Consider the following 19,079-nt stretch of genomic DNA (forward strand, 5'->3'; position numbering starts at 1 on the left):
TACTTTCTGGTTGGAACAAAGCCTGACCCAGTGCAGCTGAAGGGAGGAAGGGATTCACTTCAGTCTCAAGGGCAAGTGCCATGCTGGCTGGGAAAACATGGCATGAGCAGAGCTGGACGTCACCTCTGCCACAGCAGGTACAAATCAGCAGTAAGAAAGTGAACCAAATTCTGGCAAGGGGGAGCTGGCTGTAACACCCCTAAGCCACCCCCAGTTAACACTCCGTCCAGCAAGGCTCCATCTCCCAAATTGCTACCAGGTAGGCACCAGTCATTCAGAACATAGATGTTTATGGGGACTCCTGATCCACACCATCACAAGGTGTGTCCCTGGAAAAGTCAAAGCAACAGGGGCCCTCCCAGCCAGCCCTTCCGAGCCTAATCTAGCACACAGGGGTCCTGCGCTTCCGTGTGCTCTCTCTTTCAATCCAGTCCCTAAGGTCAGGGTCACCATTCCCATGTCTTCATGAATCATTTAGCCAGAGGGGGGCAGACTTCCCAGAATCCCAACTCTGTTGGGCAGAGAGCATGCCCAGGTCTGCGCCGTGCCCCGCCCCACCACAAGGAAGAGCCCAGCTTCAGCAGACCCTGACCTCTTGGTGAGGTCTGCAGTGGGTTTGGCCTGGTCTCAGTGGACATCAGGATCCCCAGACTGCAGCCCCTATCCAGGCTGTCCAGGAAGACAGGGCATCCAAGCAGGTTAGAGAAACGGGATGTTCGGAAAAGGTCAGACCACCCAGGCAGGTTGCCTGGTGGGCAGAAGCACAGAATGTCTCTTCGCATGCAAGTGTTCTGTTTGCCTCTGGGTACAGCTGCAGACAAGATAACCTTTTAATAGGTACTCCAGGGCTCAGGGCCCATCAGCAACCCAGTTACATTGAGCCAAGAGAAGCCGATTGTGCCCAGGAATGTCCTGCCACACCCGATGCCCACAGACACGTCTCTAGCCATTTGCCCTGCCTGGACATGCCGGAGCATGCTCCCCCTCACAGGACTGCAAGTGGCCAGTGAGGACCACTGTGATCCCTCCTTTCTGTAGTGCGGTGCTGAATCTTGTGGGGAGGTACGCAGTTTCCACTTTCTGCCTCCACTTTGGGCTGCTGTCACTCCCTCTTGGTGCAACTGGGCACTATCAAGTGTGGTTTAAATCCCTCTCATAATGGGAAAATTGGAGTTCTTGGGTGCTTCCTGGAACCCCAAGCCCTGAGTTCACATCTGCAGACTAACCAAAGAATTGGCAATTCCAGATTCAAGAAAATGATTTTTAAAATACCACATTTTATTCAGATTTTACAAAGGAGTACAGAAAGGGGAAGGCTGAGAGGTGAGGGGAAACAAAGTGGGGAGAAGTTCACCACACGGAGCCCAAAAGCCTATGTGGGCCACGTGTACCTCAGGAGTCCATGTGACCAGATAGGGATCTGGGGAAAACAGTGTGGAAAGAAAAGAAAGTTCAAGGAGCTCCTGCCCTGTGGGGAGCTGGAGGGGATAAAGAGCCCATGCAGAGAGTAAGGGCTGGGGGACACTCCTGAATTTTTCTCTGGCTGGGTCTGGACTAGCTCAGCTTGGCCCAGGCTCAGCCAGGGAAAAACTCACCCACAGCTGGAAGTTCCCAAGTGATCGGAGAGCGAGAGCCTGTCCTCCCCTTGCAAAGGTATTTAGAACCTTAGGCTGGTGGGCTATCTTTGGGCCCAGGTGAGCCAGAGGGCCAGCTGGTTGGTTAGGGCTAGGGGCTGTCTCTGGGGGGCTGAACTTGACCAATCACAATGTTTAAATCCTATGAAAGACCTCCCTCCCAGGAGGGGTCCTGAGTGTGGAAAAACAGTTATTTGGAAGTAGGCAAGAGATAAGAAAAACTTTTCTGCCTTTTTTTACCTTCAGGGGTCCAGTCACCCTAGCTCTACCCACCTTCACTCCAAGCCAAGCACCATGTATAATCTCGTTTGAGCTTGGCTATACCACTCAGGGCAGTTCTGTTTGCCCATTTTACAGATGAGAAAGAGAACTCAGCTCGCACAGTGTGCCCAAGGAAACACCAGCCTGAACATTGGGGATGTTAGAGGTTGTTCCACGCTACCTGGTCTGACCTCCCATCCTTCCCTGCATACCTTGCTCCCTCCCTCCTTCCCTTCTCCATGATTGTTTTATAGGAGGAGCCCTTTTCTCTGCGTACCGAGTACTGGGATCACAGGCATACATCACCATACCCAGCTAACCTTCGTCATTTTAGTTTTCAGTTTTCAAATTAGCCGAGGGTCTTTCATGTATTTAAAGGTCACTTGTATGTCCTTTTCTGTGTTCTTTCACTTGCCCTTTTTAGAAAACAGTCTTATTCTTCTCAGTTGAGTATTAGGGAAATTAATTTTCGTTGCAGCATGAGTTACAGATATCTTTTTCTAATCTGTTCTTTGTTTCCCGACTCGGGCCTTCTTGTCCTTGAGTGAAATATAAATCATATGCTGTACAATCCACCCGTTTGAAGTGTACAGTGGGTGGTTTGTAGCGTATTCACAGAGGTCTGTAGCGGCCACCACGTCCGTTCAGGACATTTTAGTGCTCCCCAAAGCAGCTCTGTACCCACTGGTGACTCTTCCCAGCCCCTGGCAGCCACCGGTCTGCGTTCTGTCTGCGGCTTCCTTTGTTCTTGGCGTTACATATAGATGGAATCACACAATATGGGGGCTTTGTGTCTGATTTCTTTCACTTCACATAAAGCTTCCAAGGGTCACCCCAATGTAGCACGTGTCAGCACCACATTCCTTCCTGTAGCCAAATTGTTCTCTTGTGCATGAAGATACACTTTACTTACCCACCAGCGCTAGCTAGACTTTTGCACTGTTTCTCCTTTTTGACTTAATGAGTAATGCGCTCTGAAAGCCAAGTACAAGTTTCCAAGTGGACATGTGCTCATTTCTCTTAAGCATCTATCTGAAACCCAAGCTTAGCACTTTCGAGAGGCTGCTAGACTGTTTTCCACAGTGACTCAGTGACTGCATCATTGCATCCCCTGCATTTTGTTTGTTTGTGTTTTAAGGTAGGGTCTCACTGTAGCCTAGGCTGACATGGAATTCACTGTGTAGTCTCAAGCTGGCCTCAAACATACAGCCATCCTCCTACCTCTGCCTCCTGTACTGGGATTAAAGGCGTGCGCCATGACACTCGGCCGCAAACCATTCCTGTATGGGTCCTTCTGGTACTTTATAGTTTTATACTGAGATTTTTGGTCTAATGTGGAATTTATCCTGTGGTGTGCATTCAGAGCCAGTCTATTGTTTGTTTATTTATTTATTGAGAGAAAAAAGCTGATAGAGAAAAAGAATGGGCATGCCAGGGCCTCTGGCTGCTGCAGATGAACTCCAGACACATGCCCACCTCATGCTTCTGGCTTCCCTGGGTCTTGGGGAATTGAACCTGGGTACTGAGGCTTTGTAAGCAAGTTTCTTAACCAGTAAGCCGTCTCTCCCGCCTCAGTCTATATATATATATATATATATATATATTTTTTTTTTTTTTTTTTGGTTTTTCAAGGTAGGGTGTCACTCTGGTCCAGGCTGACCTGGAATTAACTCTGTCATCTCAGGGTGGCCTTGAACTTATGGCAATCCTCCTACCTCTGCCTCCCGAGTGCTGGGATTAAAGGCGTGCGCCACCACGCCCGGCTCTCTATTTTTTTTTTTGAGGCAAGCACAACAGCCTTTTTTCTTTAATGCAAAAGATAGAGAATATGAATTGGTGCGCCAGGCCCTGTCACCTGACCCCTCTGCCCCAGGGGCACAGCCTTCACACAGAATTCAGACAGACTGAAGGTGGGCTAAAGATAAGTCAAAACGCTACCCATTTTCTTTTCTTTAAAAAAAATATTTTTAACTTTTCTTTATTCGAGAAAGAGGCAGAGAGAAGAGTGGGAGAGAAGGGGCGCACCAGGGCATCCAGCCATTGCAAACAAACTCCAGATGCATGTACCACTTTGTGCATCCGGCTTTGCATGGGTCCTGGGGAATCAAACCTGTATCCTTTGGCTTTGTAGGCAAGTGCTTTAACTGCTAAGCCATCTCTCCAGGTCCCCCCCCCCCACTTTCTTTTCTGAGGTAGTTTTGTAAGACCTCAGGAAACCACATGCCTTGCTGTCTTGCCTCCGTGCCAGCCCCAGTACAAATGAGACTTAGAAAACATCCAGGCTGTTGGCCATCCCGCCGCCTCATGGCCTGGTGTCTTTGTGATACTTGCAGCATTCTGTTGTCATACAGGCATCTGCTTGTGAGGAAGTGTTTCCACTCAGGCAGAACCCCGTCCCCTGTAAGGAGCAGCTGGGGCCAGACTGCTTGCCTTGGCCCCCTGGCTGGGCTTGTTGGTGCCCCTATGTCATAGAAAGATTGTTTTATTTTTTTCTAGGTAGGGTCTCACCGTAGCCCAGGCTGATCTGGAATTCACTATGGAGTCTCAGGTTGGTCTCGAACTCATGGTGATCCTCCTTTCTCTGTCTCCCAATTGCTGGGATTAAAGGCTGTGTACCACCATGCCTGGCTTCATAGAAGGATTTGAGTGGCTCTGCCTTCTAAAATCTATAAGACAAAAACGTCCATTAAAAAAGAAGGCACTGGGGCTAAAGGGATGGCTTAGCAGCTAAGGCACTTGCCGGCAAAGCCAAAGGACCCAGGCTCGATTCCCCAGGACCCATGTAAGCCAGATGCAAAAAGGGGCGCATGCATCTGGAGGAGGAGGTGGTGGATATAGCAGAAGTTGGACCTCAGCCTTGGCCTAATAGTGTGGCTGGTACCTGGGATGTCATCCTGTCTTGCACCTAGAACAGTCTGTCACATGCCTGGATTGCCCCAGTATGGAAGCTGACTCAGGCTTCTTGGTCTCTAACAGTCTGTGAGCTGGCCACAGGCCACCCTCGGGCAGTAGAGTGTGGGTGCTTCTGTGAGCCAAGGTATCTGGCTGGGGTACCAGCAGCCCCTCACGTTGCCCTCATTGGTCTTTGTGTCACTTTAAACAGCCCAGTGACAGCAATCAGTCTCCCAGGGGAGGAGAAACGTGGCAAAGGCTGTGGGTCAGTAGAAGCCCAGGTGCCCAGCTCCAGAATTTCGGTCACCTGTCACCCTCCTCTGAGCCTTGCAGGCTTAGGGGTTGAGGATCCTGTTAGGACGGGAATCCAGAAACCAGGCATGATGTTCCATCTGTTCTTCAATGCCCAGCCCATACTAGCTGCCCTGCCTGTGTTCCAGATGCCTGCTTCTAAGTGTGGGGACAAGGCTTGTGAACTGAGGCCCCTTGACACCCAGTCAGTGTTCCATGAAGGAACCCTGCTGTCCCATCTCATCCCCAAGACTTAGCTTTCTGGGTCACTGTTGAGGAAATAGGCTAATAGCTGGGAAGATCTTTCTGGAGTCCCACCCATATACTCGCCCAGCTGGCCCAGGGAACCTGCAGAAGAGAACAAGCTCATTGGCCCAGGTTGGGCAGAGCAGTGATCCTGCACAGGCACCGGCAGGGGCTGAATGTCATGAGAGCTAACGAGTCGCTCTCCCTTGGGGAATTTGGTTATCTGCTCGCACCTGAAAGGATCAGGCCACCTTTGTCTCTGAGTCCAGGGCTCAGCTCAGCCTAGAGCCTTCCACCCAGAAGTCTACGCACAGACAGGCCCTGTAGCAGGGATGGGAGAAAGATGTCACTATTCCTATGTAGCAAGGCCAAGGGGATCTGGGCACAGGCTGAGCCAGAGACCCAGGCTTGGCTAGCAGAATTGTGGCCAGCTAGAACTGAGGTCCACAGAGTTAAATAGAAAAGCTCAGTGGGCAGACCTTCCCTCCACAGTCATCACTGGCAGGCTGCTGTGTGTGTGCGCGTGTGTGTGCTTTTGTGTGCACGCTGTACTGTGCTGTGGCGTCCCATATACTTGCACGCACTTACCTGCGTGGCCAGAGTGGAACGTGAGGACACTGGTGGCCTACTCCGTCACTCTTCCACCCCGTCTTGTTTTGAGCTGGAGTCTCTTTAATGATGCCGAGCTTACGAGGCTCCGATGATTCATGGGTCTGTGCTTCCCCACAGGACTGGGGTTGTAAGTGCATGTGGCCGGGCCCAGATGTTTATGTGGGATCTGGAGATTCAAATTCTGGAGGTCTCAGGCCCTCACTGCTTGCTCAGGAAGCACATTTAACCACAGAGCCATCTCTCCAGCCCTGCTTCTTGCAGCCTCTGAGGACAGGGTCAGTGTCTCTGGCCATGAGCCTGAGGCCATATGGGCTCTTCCCACTGAGCTGGTTGGCTGGGCAGGCCTGTGAGTAGGCAGCCTACCCCTGGGCCTCAAGAATAGACATTGTTGGGTCAGGGACAGTGTGTCCCCAGGACATGTGCTCTTGTGGTGCCTTGAACTTCAGCGTCTGTGATGTCCCCTCACATGTTCGAGGACACAAAGTCCTCCAGGCTGCCAACAGGCCCGTGTAGTGCTCACTGTTTGTGGAAGCAAGAAGCTTGACATGGGCTCACCAGGGGCTGGGCTCTGGGCAGAGCGAACTGCCCAGTGTGGCAGCTGCATTCCTCTCTGGCAGGCGGAGCAGGCGGCAGGGCCTGTGGTGTCTCACAGCGCACAAACGCTCTGAGTTTTGACTCAACTAAGTGTTCAAGGTGACCGCTTTTGCAGGCAAGGAGCTGGTGATGTTGGGGAAAGGCAGGGACTTCTAGTGGCATCCTGTAAGATTCGCTTATGACGAGGTGCACCAACCAGTTTAGCTTCTCATTGTGCTCCTAAGAAAAAGGTCCCCCACTGATTCAGGCAGTTGGAGTGAGGATAGTCCCCAGGTGCTCTTGGGCCCCGTATTTGACAAGCAGGACAGCTCAGAGGTTGGGGTGTCTGTCTGAAGCCCTGACATGGTATGAGGCTGAGTCTACATCTGAGGGCCACGTGGCTTTGGCTTTCTTCTGGGTCTGGCACACAGGCCCCCAGCGCCCTACTGTGGCCATGGCCCATGTCTAACACGAGATTCCGTCGTCTTCTGGCCATGGTGACAGCAAGACCTTAGAGGGGTCACTTAAGACTAACGGAAATGCCCTTCTTTGATTGGAGAGGCCAGAAAGGCCACCAAAATGGCGACAGCAGGGTCCACATCTGGTGAGCGCTGTCCCTGCATAGCAGCAGAAGAATTGGACAACACGCAGTCAGACCACATGCTAGTATAGTGGCCTTAAAGTCAGTTCCTCCCTGCTCTGCTGCTCTTTAGATCCAGAGGAGACAGGGCTGCTCCAGCGGGTCAGGGAGGCAAGCACAGCCCAGAGCCCTGGGGAGGGAGTGCTTGTGCTCCGGCCCATGGCACACAGAGGGCAGTGAGGCATGCGCAGGCCTCTGGTACACTGGACAGGTACGGCCACACCCAAGTGCTTTTGGCATCAGGATCTTGTCACTCACCCAGAAGAGCACATCACAGCAAACTGGATGTTGCTATTTAAGCTTTAGTCGTATGTACCTATTCACGCCAAGAAGCTTCTGAGCCAGTGAGGCACAAGTGTGGGTCTGGACCCTTGCGCTCCTGCCCTTGACTTGTTCCCTCCATTGGGCTGCCGGGGTTCAGCCCTCTGGTCTCTTCCCTGTGCTCTGCTCAGCTCCTCTCTGGTCTCAGATCAGCCTGGTGTCTAGGATGCAGAAGGGGCCTCAGTGGGTGGTTTGCCTAGGGGATTGCTGACCCAAAGTCCAACTGTTGTCGTGGTGGGAGAGGAATGTTCTCTGTGCCTGCCGGGGCTGCATCAAATCCCAGCATGTTCAGGAAGGGTCTTGCCACTGACTCCCTGGGCCATCTGGCCTGGGCCAGCATTTCAGGACCAGTTGGTGACCTGACCCTCTCTTCTGAAGCTCAGAACTGGGCCCTTTAATACCTCAGCCCTCTTGTGTCTTGTTTCATGAGAAGGATGCAAGAGAAACGTACCGTAGTGGACATGAGGAACGGAGCATGTGCCCGTGGCACTTACAGCCGCCTCCCTCTCCAGGGAGCCCCTTTCATCTGCTGTCTGATGAGCCTGTTCGAACAACCTGTTGGCTGTGGAGGCTGCCGGTCATCCTTATTTCACAGCCACGCACAAACACTGCAGCCTTTGAAAGGGTTGGGGACCCTTGGGACATGTCAGCGCTCTGGGCCTCCGCAGGTGAGGGAAGCAGGCGCTCCAGGTCCCAGTGAGCCGAGGAGAAGCCTCTGTCCTGTCCCTGGTCGTGTTGGGTCCTTTGGGGATGCCTGGAGTGGGGCGATGGGCACCCCTTACCGCCACATCCCCTGACTGCCTGATGGATCGAGCTCCTGTCCAGGGAAGGAGGCCCATCTCTGGGTTCTGCTCGGAAGCCAGCACTCGAGGGCACCGCCGTGTTGGGTCTGCCGCCCTGACGGGTGGGGTCTTGGAGCAGGACCAGCCTCAGCGGCCTTCAGTCACGCTCCTCGGCCAGGCAGGATGCTCCTGTGCAGTTGCTCTCCTTCTCTGGGACTCCGGAGGCCCTGTGAGCCAGGCGAGGCCACAGAATCCCAGCCAGTGAGAGCTGGGAGCGGTCTGGAGTACCCCGTCGTCCCCCAGGGCCTCGATCCTCTACTCGCTCAGCCTCTTCTTTAGGTGGGGCCTACGGTGCGGGTCACACCAGCTCCCTGGATGGTTCTGAAAAGCACCCAGGTTGGGAAGTTAGCCCAGCTCCTCCTGGCCCTCACCTCACCCTGTCTGGTCAGAGGAAGCAGGATAGGGACCTAACGGCAACAGCGCAGCCTGACCTGACCCCCGTGCGCGGGGAGCTTGCCTTCTTCAGTAAGCTGTGGGTCGCTGGCTGGAAGCACGTACGCTGTGTGGTTACCACCGTGTCACTGAGTACAAGCATGCGGGCTGGGGCTGAGGGGGCCGCTCGTCCAAGGCGGGAGCACTTAGCACTGAGGGGCCCGGGGCCCTTCCCCAGCACTCCACCACCACCGAGAAGCAGTCAGGATTCTGAATTCTCATGCATACCTTAAATTATCTTCTGAAGACATTAAGAAGAAAACCCTAGTGTGATGGGTTCTGCATCTTCAGAGTCAATCAACCACAGATCAAAAATATTCAGAAAAATAGCTGGGTGCACGCCTTTAATCCCAGCGCTTGAGAGGCAGAGGTGGGGGAATCGCCATGAGTTCGAGGCCACCCTGAGACTACATAGTGAATTCCAGGTCAGCCTGGGCTAGAGTGAGACCCTGCCTCGAAAAAAACAAACAAAAATTCAGAAAAATAATTACCTGCTGGGATGGTGGTGCACTCCTTCAACCCCAGCACTCGGGAAACAGAGGTGGGGGATCACTGTGAGTTCAAAGCCAGCCTGTGACTACAGAGTAAGTTCCAGGTCAGCCTGGGCTAGAGTGAAACCCTACCTCGAGAAACAAAACAAAAAACACGTATATACATGCATACATACATTTTGTAATTTTTCTCTAAACAATACGGTGCAGCTCCAAATGTGGCATGTCCATCATAGTAGGTTTCCAACTAATTGGTGACAGCACAAGCAGTGTGTGTTTTATGTGGACTCTTACACACAGAGACATCTCCTCAGCCTCCTTATTCTATTTTTCTTTTTTAGTTAGGATCTTGCTGCAGCCAAGCTGACCAGGAATTCACTATGTAGTCTCAGAGTGGCCTCGAACTCACAGCGATCCTCATACTTCTCCCTCCTGAGCTCTGGGATTAAAGGTGTGCACCACCATGCCCGGCTTACTGTATTTTTTATTGCGTCTATATGTGTATGACACACGTGTGTGATTATCGGCATACATGTTCCGTGGTGAGTGCATGGAAGTCAGAGGACAGCTCGGAGTGTTGGTCCTCACCTTTTTATTTATTTTTTAATCTATCCAGGCCAGGTATGGTGCTACATGCCTTTATTATGTTTTTGTTCATTTTTATTTATTTATTTGAGTGTGACAGACAGAGAAAGAGTCAGAGAGAGACAGAGAGAGAGAGAGAGAGAGAATGGGCGCTCCAGGGCTTCCAGCCACTGCAAACGAACTCCATACACGTGCGCCCCCTTGTGCATCTGGTTAACATGGGTCCTGGGGAATGGAGCCTCGAACCTGGGTCCTTAGGCTTCACAGGCAAGTGCTTAACTGCTAAGCCATCTCTCCAGCCCTCACCTTGTGTTGAGGCAGAGTGTAAGTGTTCACTACTGTGTGCACCAGTCTAGATGGCCCATAGCTTTGCGATTCTCCTATCTCCGCCTCCCTTTTCATCACGGACGGGCTGGGATTGCAGACGCTTGCTCTATGCCCCCAGCTTTTAATTCTGGGGGTCTGAGCTCAGGTTGTCAGGCTGTGCAGGAACACTTTTCCTCATGGAGCCTCAGCCACACCACGTCATTTCACGCAAGGACCCGAGCATCGGAAAGGGGGATGCTGCCGGCACCAGTCCTAGACAGCAAGAGACGAGTGGATCCCAACAGCCTGGTCAGGGAGCTTGTTACCAGACTCCCTTCCAGAAGGCCAAGGCCTTCTCAAAGCGCTGTGTGCGGACCTCTTTTCCCCATAGCCTCCCAGAAGTGGTGAACAACCACGTTTGTCCTTTGCCACATAAGTGGACAAACAGCTATGCTCTGCGTTTCTGTACTGGGCCAGTGTGCTGACCAGGGTACTTCGTTATGAGTGGATCTAGAGCGCTGGTCTTGCCACAGCCCAGCAGACCAAGTGGCAGCCAAGATGGCTTTGTGGGGCGTGTGGACCCGGGGAGCGGGAGAGTGGCTCCTCACTGACCTGTGTGTCTGTCCCTCTGCAGAACTGTCAGACCTTCAGCAGCCTCAGCTGCCTGAGCACAGGCATGGAGGACCGCAGCCCCCAGAGCCCCTTCAACCTCATCAGCAGCACCCGATCCTGGACCGCCTTGCTCTCAGCCTCCAGCCCGGGAGGCAGGACCCCCGCGGGAACCCCGGTTCCGGAGCCTCTTCCCCACTCCTTTGACGACCATGACCACTTCGCCTGCCAGGAGGACCTGTCCTGTGAGGACTCAGATGGCCACACCCCCGAGGAGGATTGCTGCGGAAGGGGGGAGCCGGCCCCAGCCTGGCGGGACTGCGGGGCCACTGTGAAGAGCCTCTGCTCTCTGGATGGCGAGTTGGACATTGAACAAATAGAGAACAACTGAGGGGCTGTGGGCCCTGGCCCGGGGGGTGGGCATGGAGATTGATAGGCCTCCCTCTGGGCCCTAGACGACACGCAGAGAGGGAACCCGCCCACCTCCCAGGGAACAGCAGCCGCCCTGCAGTGCCCAGGCTCTGTGAAGGCAACTTGGCCCCACCGTGCAGGGGAACGACTGGCTTCCCACCAGGTCCATGGAACTACTGTAGCCCAAGAGCAGCTTTCTGATTGGGTCCTCCTCTCCTTACTCCTTGTGGGTGTGGAGTAGCCACTCCCAGTCGGGATGGGCCACACTACATCCCTCAGGTGGGGTGACAGGGGCCTGGGCCCTCCATGGCCTCTCTCAGGTTCATCTGGGGGAGTCCCCCAAAGCTTCCTTCACTCAGTTTACTCCGTGCCTTCTCTCCCAGGTCTCCCCACTTGGGAAGGTTCGGGAGATGCTTCTTGTAGTGACACCAGACCGTGTGGCCTTAATCCACGTGGGGTGCTTGGCGGGGCTTTTGGACAAGCCATGACTGGTCTCCCAGGGAGACCCGAGGCTGTCTACTGGGTAGAAATTTGTTGGAGATGTTGGTTGGAAGATAGGCCTACCAGCTTCTCCCATGGCACCGAGAGCCACCCATGGCCCTGCCAACTCAGATGCTGGTTTGGTAAGGCTGCCAGTGGCAGTTCTCTTGTGCTCCTCCCCCACGTCCCTGAGGGACGAGCATGGTGGATTCATAAGCACAGGAATGCCAGTGACAAAAGGGTGACCTCTTCACAGTATCCTCAGGAGATAGGAGCAGGCACGTGACTGTCCCCCTGTGCACCTCCCAAGGCTGAAGAATGTCTGCTGGCTCCTCTGCAAGCAGCAGCCTGGGCCGGGAGCCTGCGAAGCCCTGCCGTGTTCCTAGCCTGCTCCCACTGGCTCGTGAGCACTGCTGGCTGAATCAGAGCACACCCCTGCCCACCTCAGGACACCCACCCGCCGTCTGCTGAGGCCAGGGCCGTCCTAAGGGCTTCTCCGGCCACGGCACAGCTTGATGCACACTCACCCTCACAGCTCCTCACTCCTGGCACAGCCCCACAGGGGGCACATTCAAGCAGCTTCTCCAGCCCACCCTACAGATACCACTGGGCTCTGCACTCTGGGAATCTGGCTTTTAGCAAACTTGGCATCCTCTGCAGACAACAGCAAGTGGGCCGGCCTATACAAGTGGCTCGTTTTCCCACAAAGCTAAAAATAACTGCTGTGTTCTCTTGAGCTCGGACACGCAGGCACTCTTACACTCTCTGCCCGGCACTCCTCCGTGGCTCCGGAGCGTCCTCCTGCTAGTTGAGCCCACATGGTTGTCAACTTTCTCCTAAAGGATGACCTTGGTGGGAAAGTTTTGTTTAAGCTTTCATTGTTAATGTACCGTAAGGGTAGAGAGATTCAAGTTCTGATAAATGGGTGGCATTTCTTTAAAATCAACCCAAAGATGCTTGTAGGATGTTCCATGCCCATGGCACATACAGAGATGCCCTTAGCGCCAGGTTGAGCAGCATGGTTGGTGGGGGAGTCAGCTGGCCCTGAAAAGCCAAGCCAGACACTTGGGTGAGACATGACACGTGACCCCTGTCCAGTGGATCGTGAAGGCCAGATCTTGTCAGATCGAATTTGGAGGAAAGCAGCTGTTGGTAGAGTCTGGAAAGCACCTACCAATGCCCTGTGCTCCCAGAAAGCCCAGGGTGGGAGGCTCTGGCACCTATGGTGCCCTCACAGTCCCTGAAGATAGCGTTCCCATGGAAGGCAGAGTCCCATCCTCTGCTCCATGTTGCAGGGCCAGCCAAGGCTAAGATATGGAACAGCTGTCAACTGTCTCCTTGGGACGGGGGGGGGGGGGGGGGGGGGCGGCTCCTGGTGGCAGGTGTGTGTTCCTGGGCTGTAGCCTGTCGTTGGATCGTGCCCCACCCCAGGCCTGACGGCAGGACACAGGAACTTACCGGATCCCAGTTTCATCTTTCCCCCACTCCCCAGCCAGTCCTAGTGACCCCCACACCACCCTAGGGCATTGATCCCTGAGCAGAAAGAAATGCTTCAAACCTAGGCCAGGAATTGGTCCTTTCCAGCCTCCTTCAGACTGTCCCTGTCTCACCAAAGACCTTAGTGACTCATGACCACAGGCAGGAGGTAACTTCTGCTCAGGGAAAGAAGTGTCCTTCACTTGGCTTCTGTGTATCTTTTCCCTGGGCAGAGAATGATGTCACCGAGCAAGTGCCATCACCTTCTCTGCAGCCGTGTCCCCCAGAGAGGCCCGTTTCTGTGCTGCACTAACTGGCCCTCAGGCCCTTTGGTCTTGGAGGAAGGCTCCCATGTCATCGTCACCATTGGCGGGGAGCGGGCAGGCAGGCTGGCTCCCAGCAGCACAGGGACCTCACCTGAGCAACAGCAAGAGCCTCGTGTCCATTGGCCTCCTGTGGGTCCCTGCCCCCCCCACCCCCACGCAGACACTGAGGACGGGCCTCACCACCCACCAGCCTGAAGGGTCAGAGTAGTGTGTGGCTCCAGCAACGCAGGGTGGGCGAGAGCACTTCCGGCCACGCGGCATCTCACTGCAGACACCACTGACCCGACGGGAGCTGCTCTCTGCCAGGAGCCTGGGCCTGGGCAGCAGTCCAGCAGTTTACACGTCCACACACCCTCTTGCCTTACTTCCAGACGGTGGACACTGGACCCTGGCCAGTGTCTGTGGGCTCACTGACATCCAGGCCCACGGAGCCGCTCTGACCGTACCAGAGGTGCATTCAAAGAAAGCCTTATTTTTCAACACACTTTTGTAGCGGGAAAGTTTTGTGAATTTGTATGCTTGAAAGTTAAATAAAGGAAATGTCCACATTAAAAAGGGTTCTTCCTCCCTGCCCCCTTCAATATCCAGTTAGGTCTCCTGTGCAGATGGGTTTGATTTTCCGCCCGCTTAGCAAGCAAGGTTGATAGCAATTAAAACACACCTGGCTCATGAGCCCTGTTTCTACTGAGGTGATCAACATCACCTGAAAAGGGCCACTTCAGTCGTGAGTTGTGTTGGGCTCAGAGGCCCCTGCCTAGCCTCCCTCTGCCACATCTGTGCCGCTGGCCAGACCCCTCGCTGCTGCCGGGCCTCCTGAGAAGAGAAGAGAAAGCTGTCTTTCTGAAATTGCGGACAGAAGTGGAGCGCTCGTAGCCTAGGTAGGATAGTCTCCTTCTAGCATAGTCTCGTTGGCCAATGAATTGTGTTATCAGTATGTGGGGGGGATGCCCAGGACTTGGGGACCCATGGCCTATGGGCTGCCCCAGCCAGGTTGTGGTGGTGCAGAGCTTCGGGAAGTACGCCGACGCGTGCTGGGCCAGGCCCCCCGCCAGGGCAGCAGTCTGTGCCCAGAGGACACCGAGCCTGTGTGCCCACAGCCCTGACCGCCGTGCACTAGAGCTGCCCCAGTCTCAGGAATCTGCTTGTTACTGTTACTGTGTAAATAAAGCGTCCTGGTCCACACCCAGCTGCCTGCACATGGCTCTGTGGCTTTCTTTTGGATGCACCAAGCCAGCAGCCTCTCCTCCTCCTGCCCCTGGGAGCATTAGCTGTGGGGTTGGGAGGGCCACAGGCTGGACTTTCGTCACACAGAGAGGCTGTGGAAACAACGGCAGGAGAGGGGTATGACACACACCGTGGCCATCGTGGGGCGCATTCTAGAGGCAGGAAGTTCAGTAGCCAAGAACTCAGGCCAGTGGACTGGAGACACTAGCTCGTCTTCTGGGGTCTTAAGTAGAGAAGGCCGTCCTGTGAGCATGTCAGCTGTCTTCCAACCTGGCGGAAAAGCTTCTGGAAGGGCGCTCCAGGCTCCCCCGCCGAGAAGAGCCCCGCAGGGCCTGGGCAGCCGTCTTCCCCCTCCTCACCAGAGTCCTCCCTCTGCCCCCAGGGAGGGTGAGTGGCTCAGACCTGCACTCCGGAATTGGGGACAGGAGAGCACATAGTTTGCTCCAGGTTGGGAACGATTGCAGGCCTGACCCTCCAAACCAGGGAGCCCAGGTAGCCAAATTTAGGAGGGACATGGAGCCAGCAGTCCTGGGAGCCACTGTGAAGAGCTACATGCAGTTTCTATCACCAGTGCTGGTCCCTGTACTGTGGTCTTAGACTCTTTACCCAGACCCTCCGCTGGAGCCTGAGGGTCCCTCTAGGAGTGAGGCCCTGGAACACCGCGTTCTTTTGGCTTGCTTTCTTTTTGGGACTAGACAAAATGTATGAAAGAGGTGGCCCAGGGTGATTAGCACACACCTTTAATCCCAGCTGAAGCAGGAGGATCATAAATTCAAGGTCATGCTAAGATACATATCAAGATCTTGTCTCAAAAGATAGAAAAAGCCCTGAAATAACAAAAGCTTTGTTTTTGAGACAAAGTCTCATATATTCCAGGATGGCCTCAGACTTACCATGTAGCCAAGGATGACCTTGAATTTATGATCTTCCTAACTCCACCTTCCCAGTGTTGGGATTACAGCCTGTGCCTGGTTAATGTGGTGCTGAGGATGGAACACAGGGTTTGATGCATGCTAAGCCAGCCTTCTACCAACTGAGCTACACCAGCAGCCCCAAAACTTTTAAAAGCCAAAAGGTAGAAGAAGCCAGTCTGCTGAGGGCGAGGAGAGTCAGGAGCTCTGTAGCCTGCCTCAAGGCCCGGGATCCCCCTGATGCCCGGCTAGGCATCCTTCAACTTTCCCAGACTGCCTTTGTCCCTGCCTTACACATCTCGTAGATGACTGGCAGGCCAAGGGAAAGGGACATTTCTGCCAAGCAATAGCCCTGACAGGGTCCCTCATGGAAGCCGGGGCACACAGGAACTCTGGAGACCCTCTGGCCCCTAACAGGGCCTTACCTGCCCTCCCTCACGAGTTCCCTAACGGCTCTAGCTTAACCCGCCCAGCATGGCCGTCCTGGCTTCAACCTGGTCACCTTCCCCCAGGACTGAATCTTTTGCATCTCAAGGTTTACTGAAAGTAGACTGCTTCTGGGCACAGGCTCAGCTTTGCCCCACCACTGGAGCTGGGGCAGCTCACGGGCCGTCCAGTGGCAGAGTGCGCCCACCCTCTCAGCAGGCTCCTCCCCTGCACATAGGGATGTGTGACTCGGTGGGCTTCTGTGGGTGAGTTGACGTGAGCCCCCCGCATGCTTGATGGCAGCCCTGTGTGCAGTGCAGCATGTAGAAAGAAGGTCAAGAAAAAACTGTCCCAGCCCTGAACAGCTTCTGGTTTCTTTGGAACTTTTCAGGTAGCTTTCCTGCAATCATACCTGTTACTTCCTTTTTATTAATTGTATTTTTGTTAATATTTTTAATTTAGAGGGAAAGAATCGGTGTGTCAGGGCCTCAGCCGCTGCAACTGAACTCCAGACACTTGTGCCACCTAGAGGGCATATAGAACCCAGCTCTTGCCTCACCTTTGTGCGTCTGACTTATGTGGGATCTGGAGAGTCAAACATGAGTCCTTAGGCTTCACAGGCAAGTGCCTTAACTGTGGAGCCATCTCTCCAGCCCATATACCTATTGCTTCTATAACCTAAAAACATCGCAGACATAATGCTAAGTGTCCATTATATCTTTTATCCAAGAGGGAGAGCTTAAGCTACTGATGATATCACACTGGCTTTGGAGGTGGATCCCTGAATAACCTGTAGCCTTGCCACACACGTAGTTGCTCCTGTGTTCCTATTCACAAGTGACCTGCAAGCGTCTTTGGTCCTATCTAGCCCACCTTCTGGGAGCCCAGGAGGAGGATCTCTGGCAGAGGACCTGGCCCCTCACTGCAGCCCTATAGGCTGGTGACTGCTAGGCAGCTGGAAAGGACTAGAGGAAGGGAGGCCACTCCACTGGGCAGCACTGTCACCTTGGTGAGCAGCAAGGCAAGAGCCACTAGTTCCAGAAGGGTCAGGGCACCTAGGAGAGGCTAGTACCTGCCCCCTGGGGAGTGGGTCCTCCCATTTTAAAAGGCGGTAACTGAGGCTGATACTACATGACTCCCCGGAGGTGAGCTGGACCGCAACCCGCCCAAATCCTTCCATCTGGAGGAAGAGGACACCTGTGCGCTGATTCTGCTGGAATCATGGCCTCTAGGGACACCACAGGTCAGCTGCACAGGATTCTAGGTAAGGCTGCCTGTAGCCTCTTACAAGACACTAGGAAGGGTCTGGGATATGGGCCAGACCTTGATGGTGCCTGCATTCCACCCATACAGCAAGCCCCTCCCTGTGTTTGCACCTGTTGATCTGTGGAGTGGGGAGAGTGACAGGACACTGAGCCTGGTCTACGTAGCTCAGAGGGTGCTGTGTCCTCTGCCCAGACCAACCCGGGTCTGTAGCCTGCTTCTAGGCAGGAAGGAGGAGACTCGGCTGATCTTGCCCGAGGAGACTGGTCTCCATGCAGAGGGTTTCCCTGCCTGTGCACTCTGGCTGAGGATAGCAGGCAGGGCAGCTGCTAAGCAGAAAAAGAAAAAGAAAGGACGCTAACCTCGGGACCCACACACCAATATGCCGCAGGCATGGGCCACCACATGTCCTCTGTTCTCCTAAGGAGCTGCTGTGGGGGCTCCACTGGGAGCAAGTATTCTGCATAGCTTGCTGATAGACCAAAGGCTCTTCCTGGAAGGCCAGTGACACTGGCCAGGCTGGTGGCCTGCCCTCTGAGAAGACTCTCAGCTACTGTTAACTCCTGGGGTGGAGGTCAGGCTGCCCAGCACAGCCCCACTGGCTCATTGCTCCCAAGGGATCCTTAGTGCCTGGGGAACTCGGGTTTCAGGGTCTAGTGCTTTAGGACCGTGTGTTACTGTTTAACGGAAATCCTATCACAGGGGACCCCTGGCTTCTTATTTATGAGAAGTTGTCTCCTGAGATTTATCATTAGCCTCTGAATTGATTTGGAGAGAAAGAGGAATATCAAGTTATCCATTCGGCTGATTGACTTTGAAACCCGACACTTGGGGTAGGAGGGAGTGCAGAGCTCACCATCCCTGGCCCCTAGTGAGACGCTAGGGTGGGAGATGGGTGAGATGTCACCCTGAGTGATGGAAGTTGAACGCTTGATCCCCAAGGTGGTGGCATGGGGACCTTTAAGATGTGGGTCCCAGTAGCAGGTTCTTAGGTCAGTTGAGGGATTGTGGGACCCCACTCTCTGCCTTCTGACCCAGTGCAACCTCAGTTCCTCGCTTGTGCATCTGCTCCTGCCTAGACGCCATGAGACATGGAACTGAAAATTCCTCTCTCCTTTCTCCTTTTCTTTCTTTCTTTTTTTTTTTTTTTGCTATTTTGAGGTAGGGTTTCACAGTAGCCCAGGCTGACCATCAACTCACTACTTAATCTCAGGCTGCCATTGAACTCTCAGTGATCCTCCTACCTCTGCTTCCCGAGTGCTGAGACTAAAGGTGTGTGCCACCACGCCTGACTCCTCCCCTCATTCTTTGTACAGTTGATGTGTTGGTTTTGAGGCAGGGTCTTGTTATGTACAGCAGGATGACCTGAAACTTGACAATCCTGTCTCTACTTCCCAAATGATAGAATTACAGGCATGTGCCCAGCCAGCCCCTTATATTTTGTTGCAGTAACAAAAATGAGCTAATGAGTAAGGCAGTGCCAATGTTTGCCCTGGTCCGTCTTCTCCAGGTGCCTCAGTGTCCTCATCTGTTAAAGGGGTCAGAGAAGGTAAAGGGTTTCAGAGCTCCCTCTGTCCATGACTCTAGTCCTGTGCACACCCAGGGAGGAACAGAGCTGCCTTAGGCGTGGGACAGTACCCAAGAGCCTGCTCAGGGCCTGCACTCTGGCTGGCCCCACAGCCACTCTGGAGGTCCCTTCTCAACAAAGCCCAAGTCAAAGGCAGAAGTTCAAGGCCAACTTTATTGGGCCGTTGGTTTCTCCCATATGCTCAGCAAACACACTCGGGTCGGTCCGTCCTGACTCTGAAGCACCTTCTGTGCGTGCAG

The 19,079-nt window shown here is 54.0% G+C and overlaps 1 protein-coding gene across 1 annotated transcript in view; it reads left to right on the plus strand.

Annotated features, from left to right (window-relative positions):
- The window catches only part of Fam53b (family with sequence similarity 53 member B), a 78,785-nt gene extending 64,171 nt beyond the window's left edge, over positions 1-14,614 (plus strand). The window contains exon 4 of the mRNA XM_004659264.2: positions 10,761-14,614. Coding sequence (XP_004659321.2) covers positions 10,761-11,126 — 366 coding nt within the window. The 3' untranslated portion in view covers positions 11,127-14,614. The remainder of the gene's footprint in view (positions 1-10,760) is intronic.
- Positions 14,615-19,079: the final 4,465 nt, after the last annotated feature.

The sequence above is a fragment of the Jaculus jaculus genome, chromosome 1, assembly GCF_020740685.1.
Source record: "Jaculus jaculus isolate mJacJac1 chromosome 1, mJacJac1.mat.Y.cur, whole genome shotgun sequence".
Taxonomy (NCBI): Eukaryota; Metazoa; Chordata; class Mammalia; order Rodentia; family Dipodidae; genus Jaculus; species Jaculus jaculus.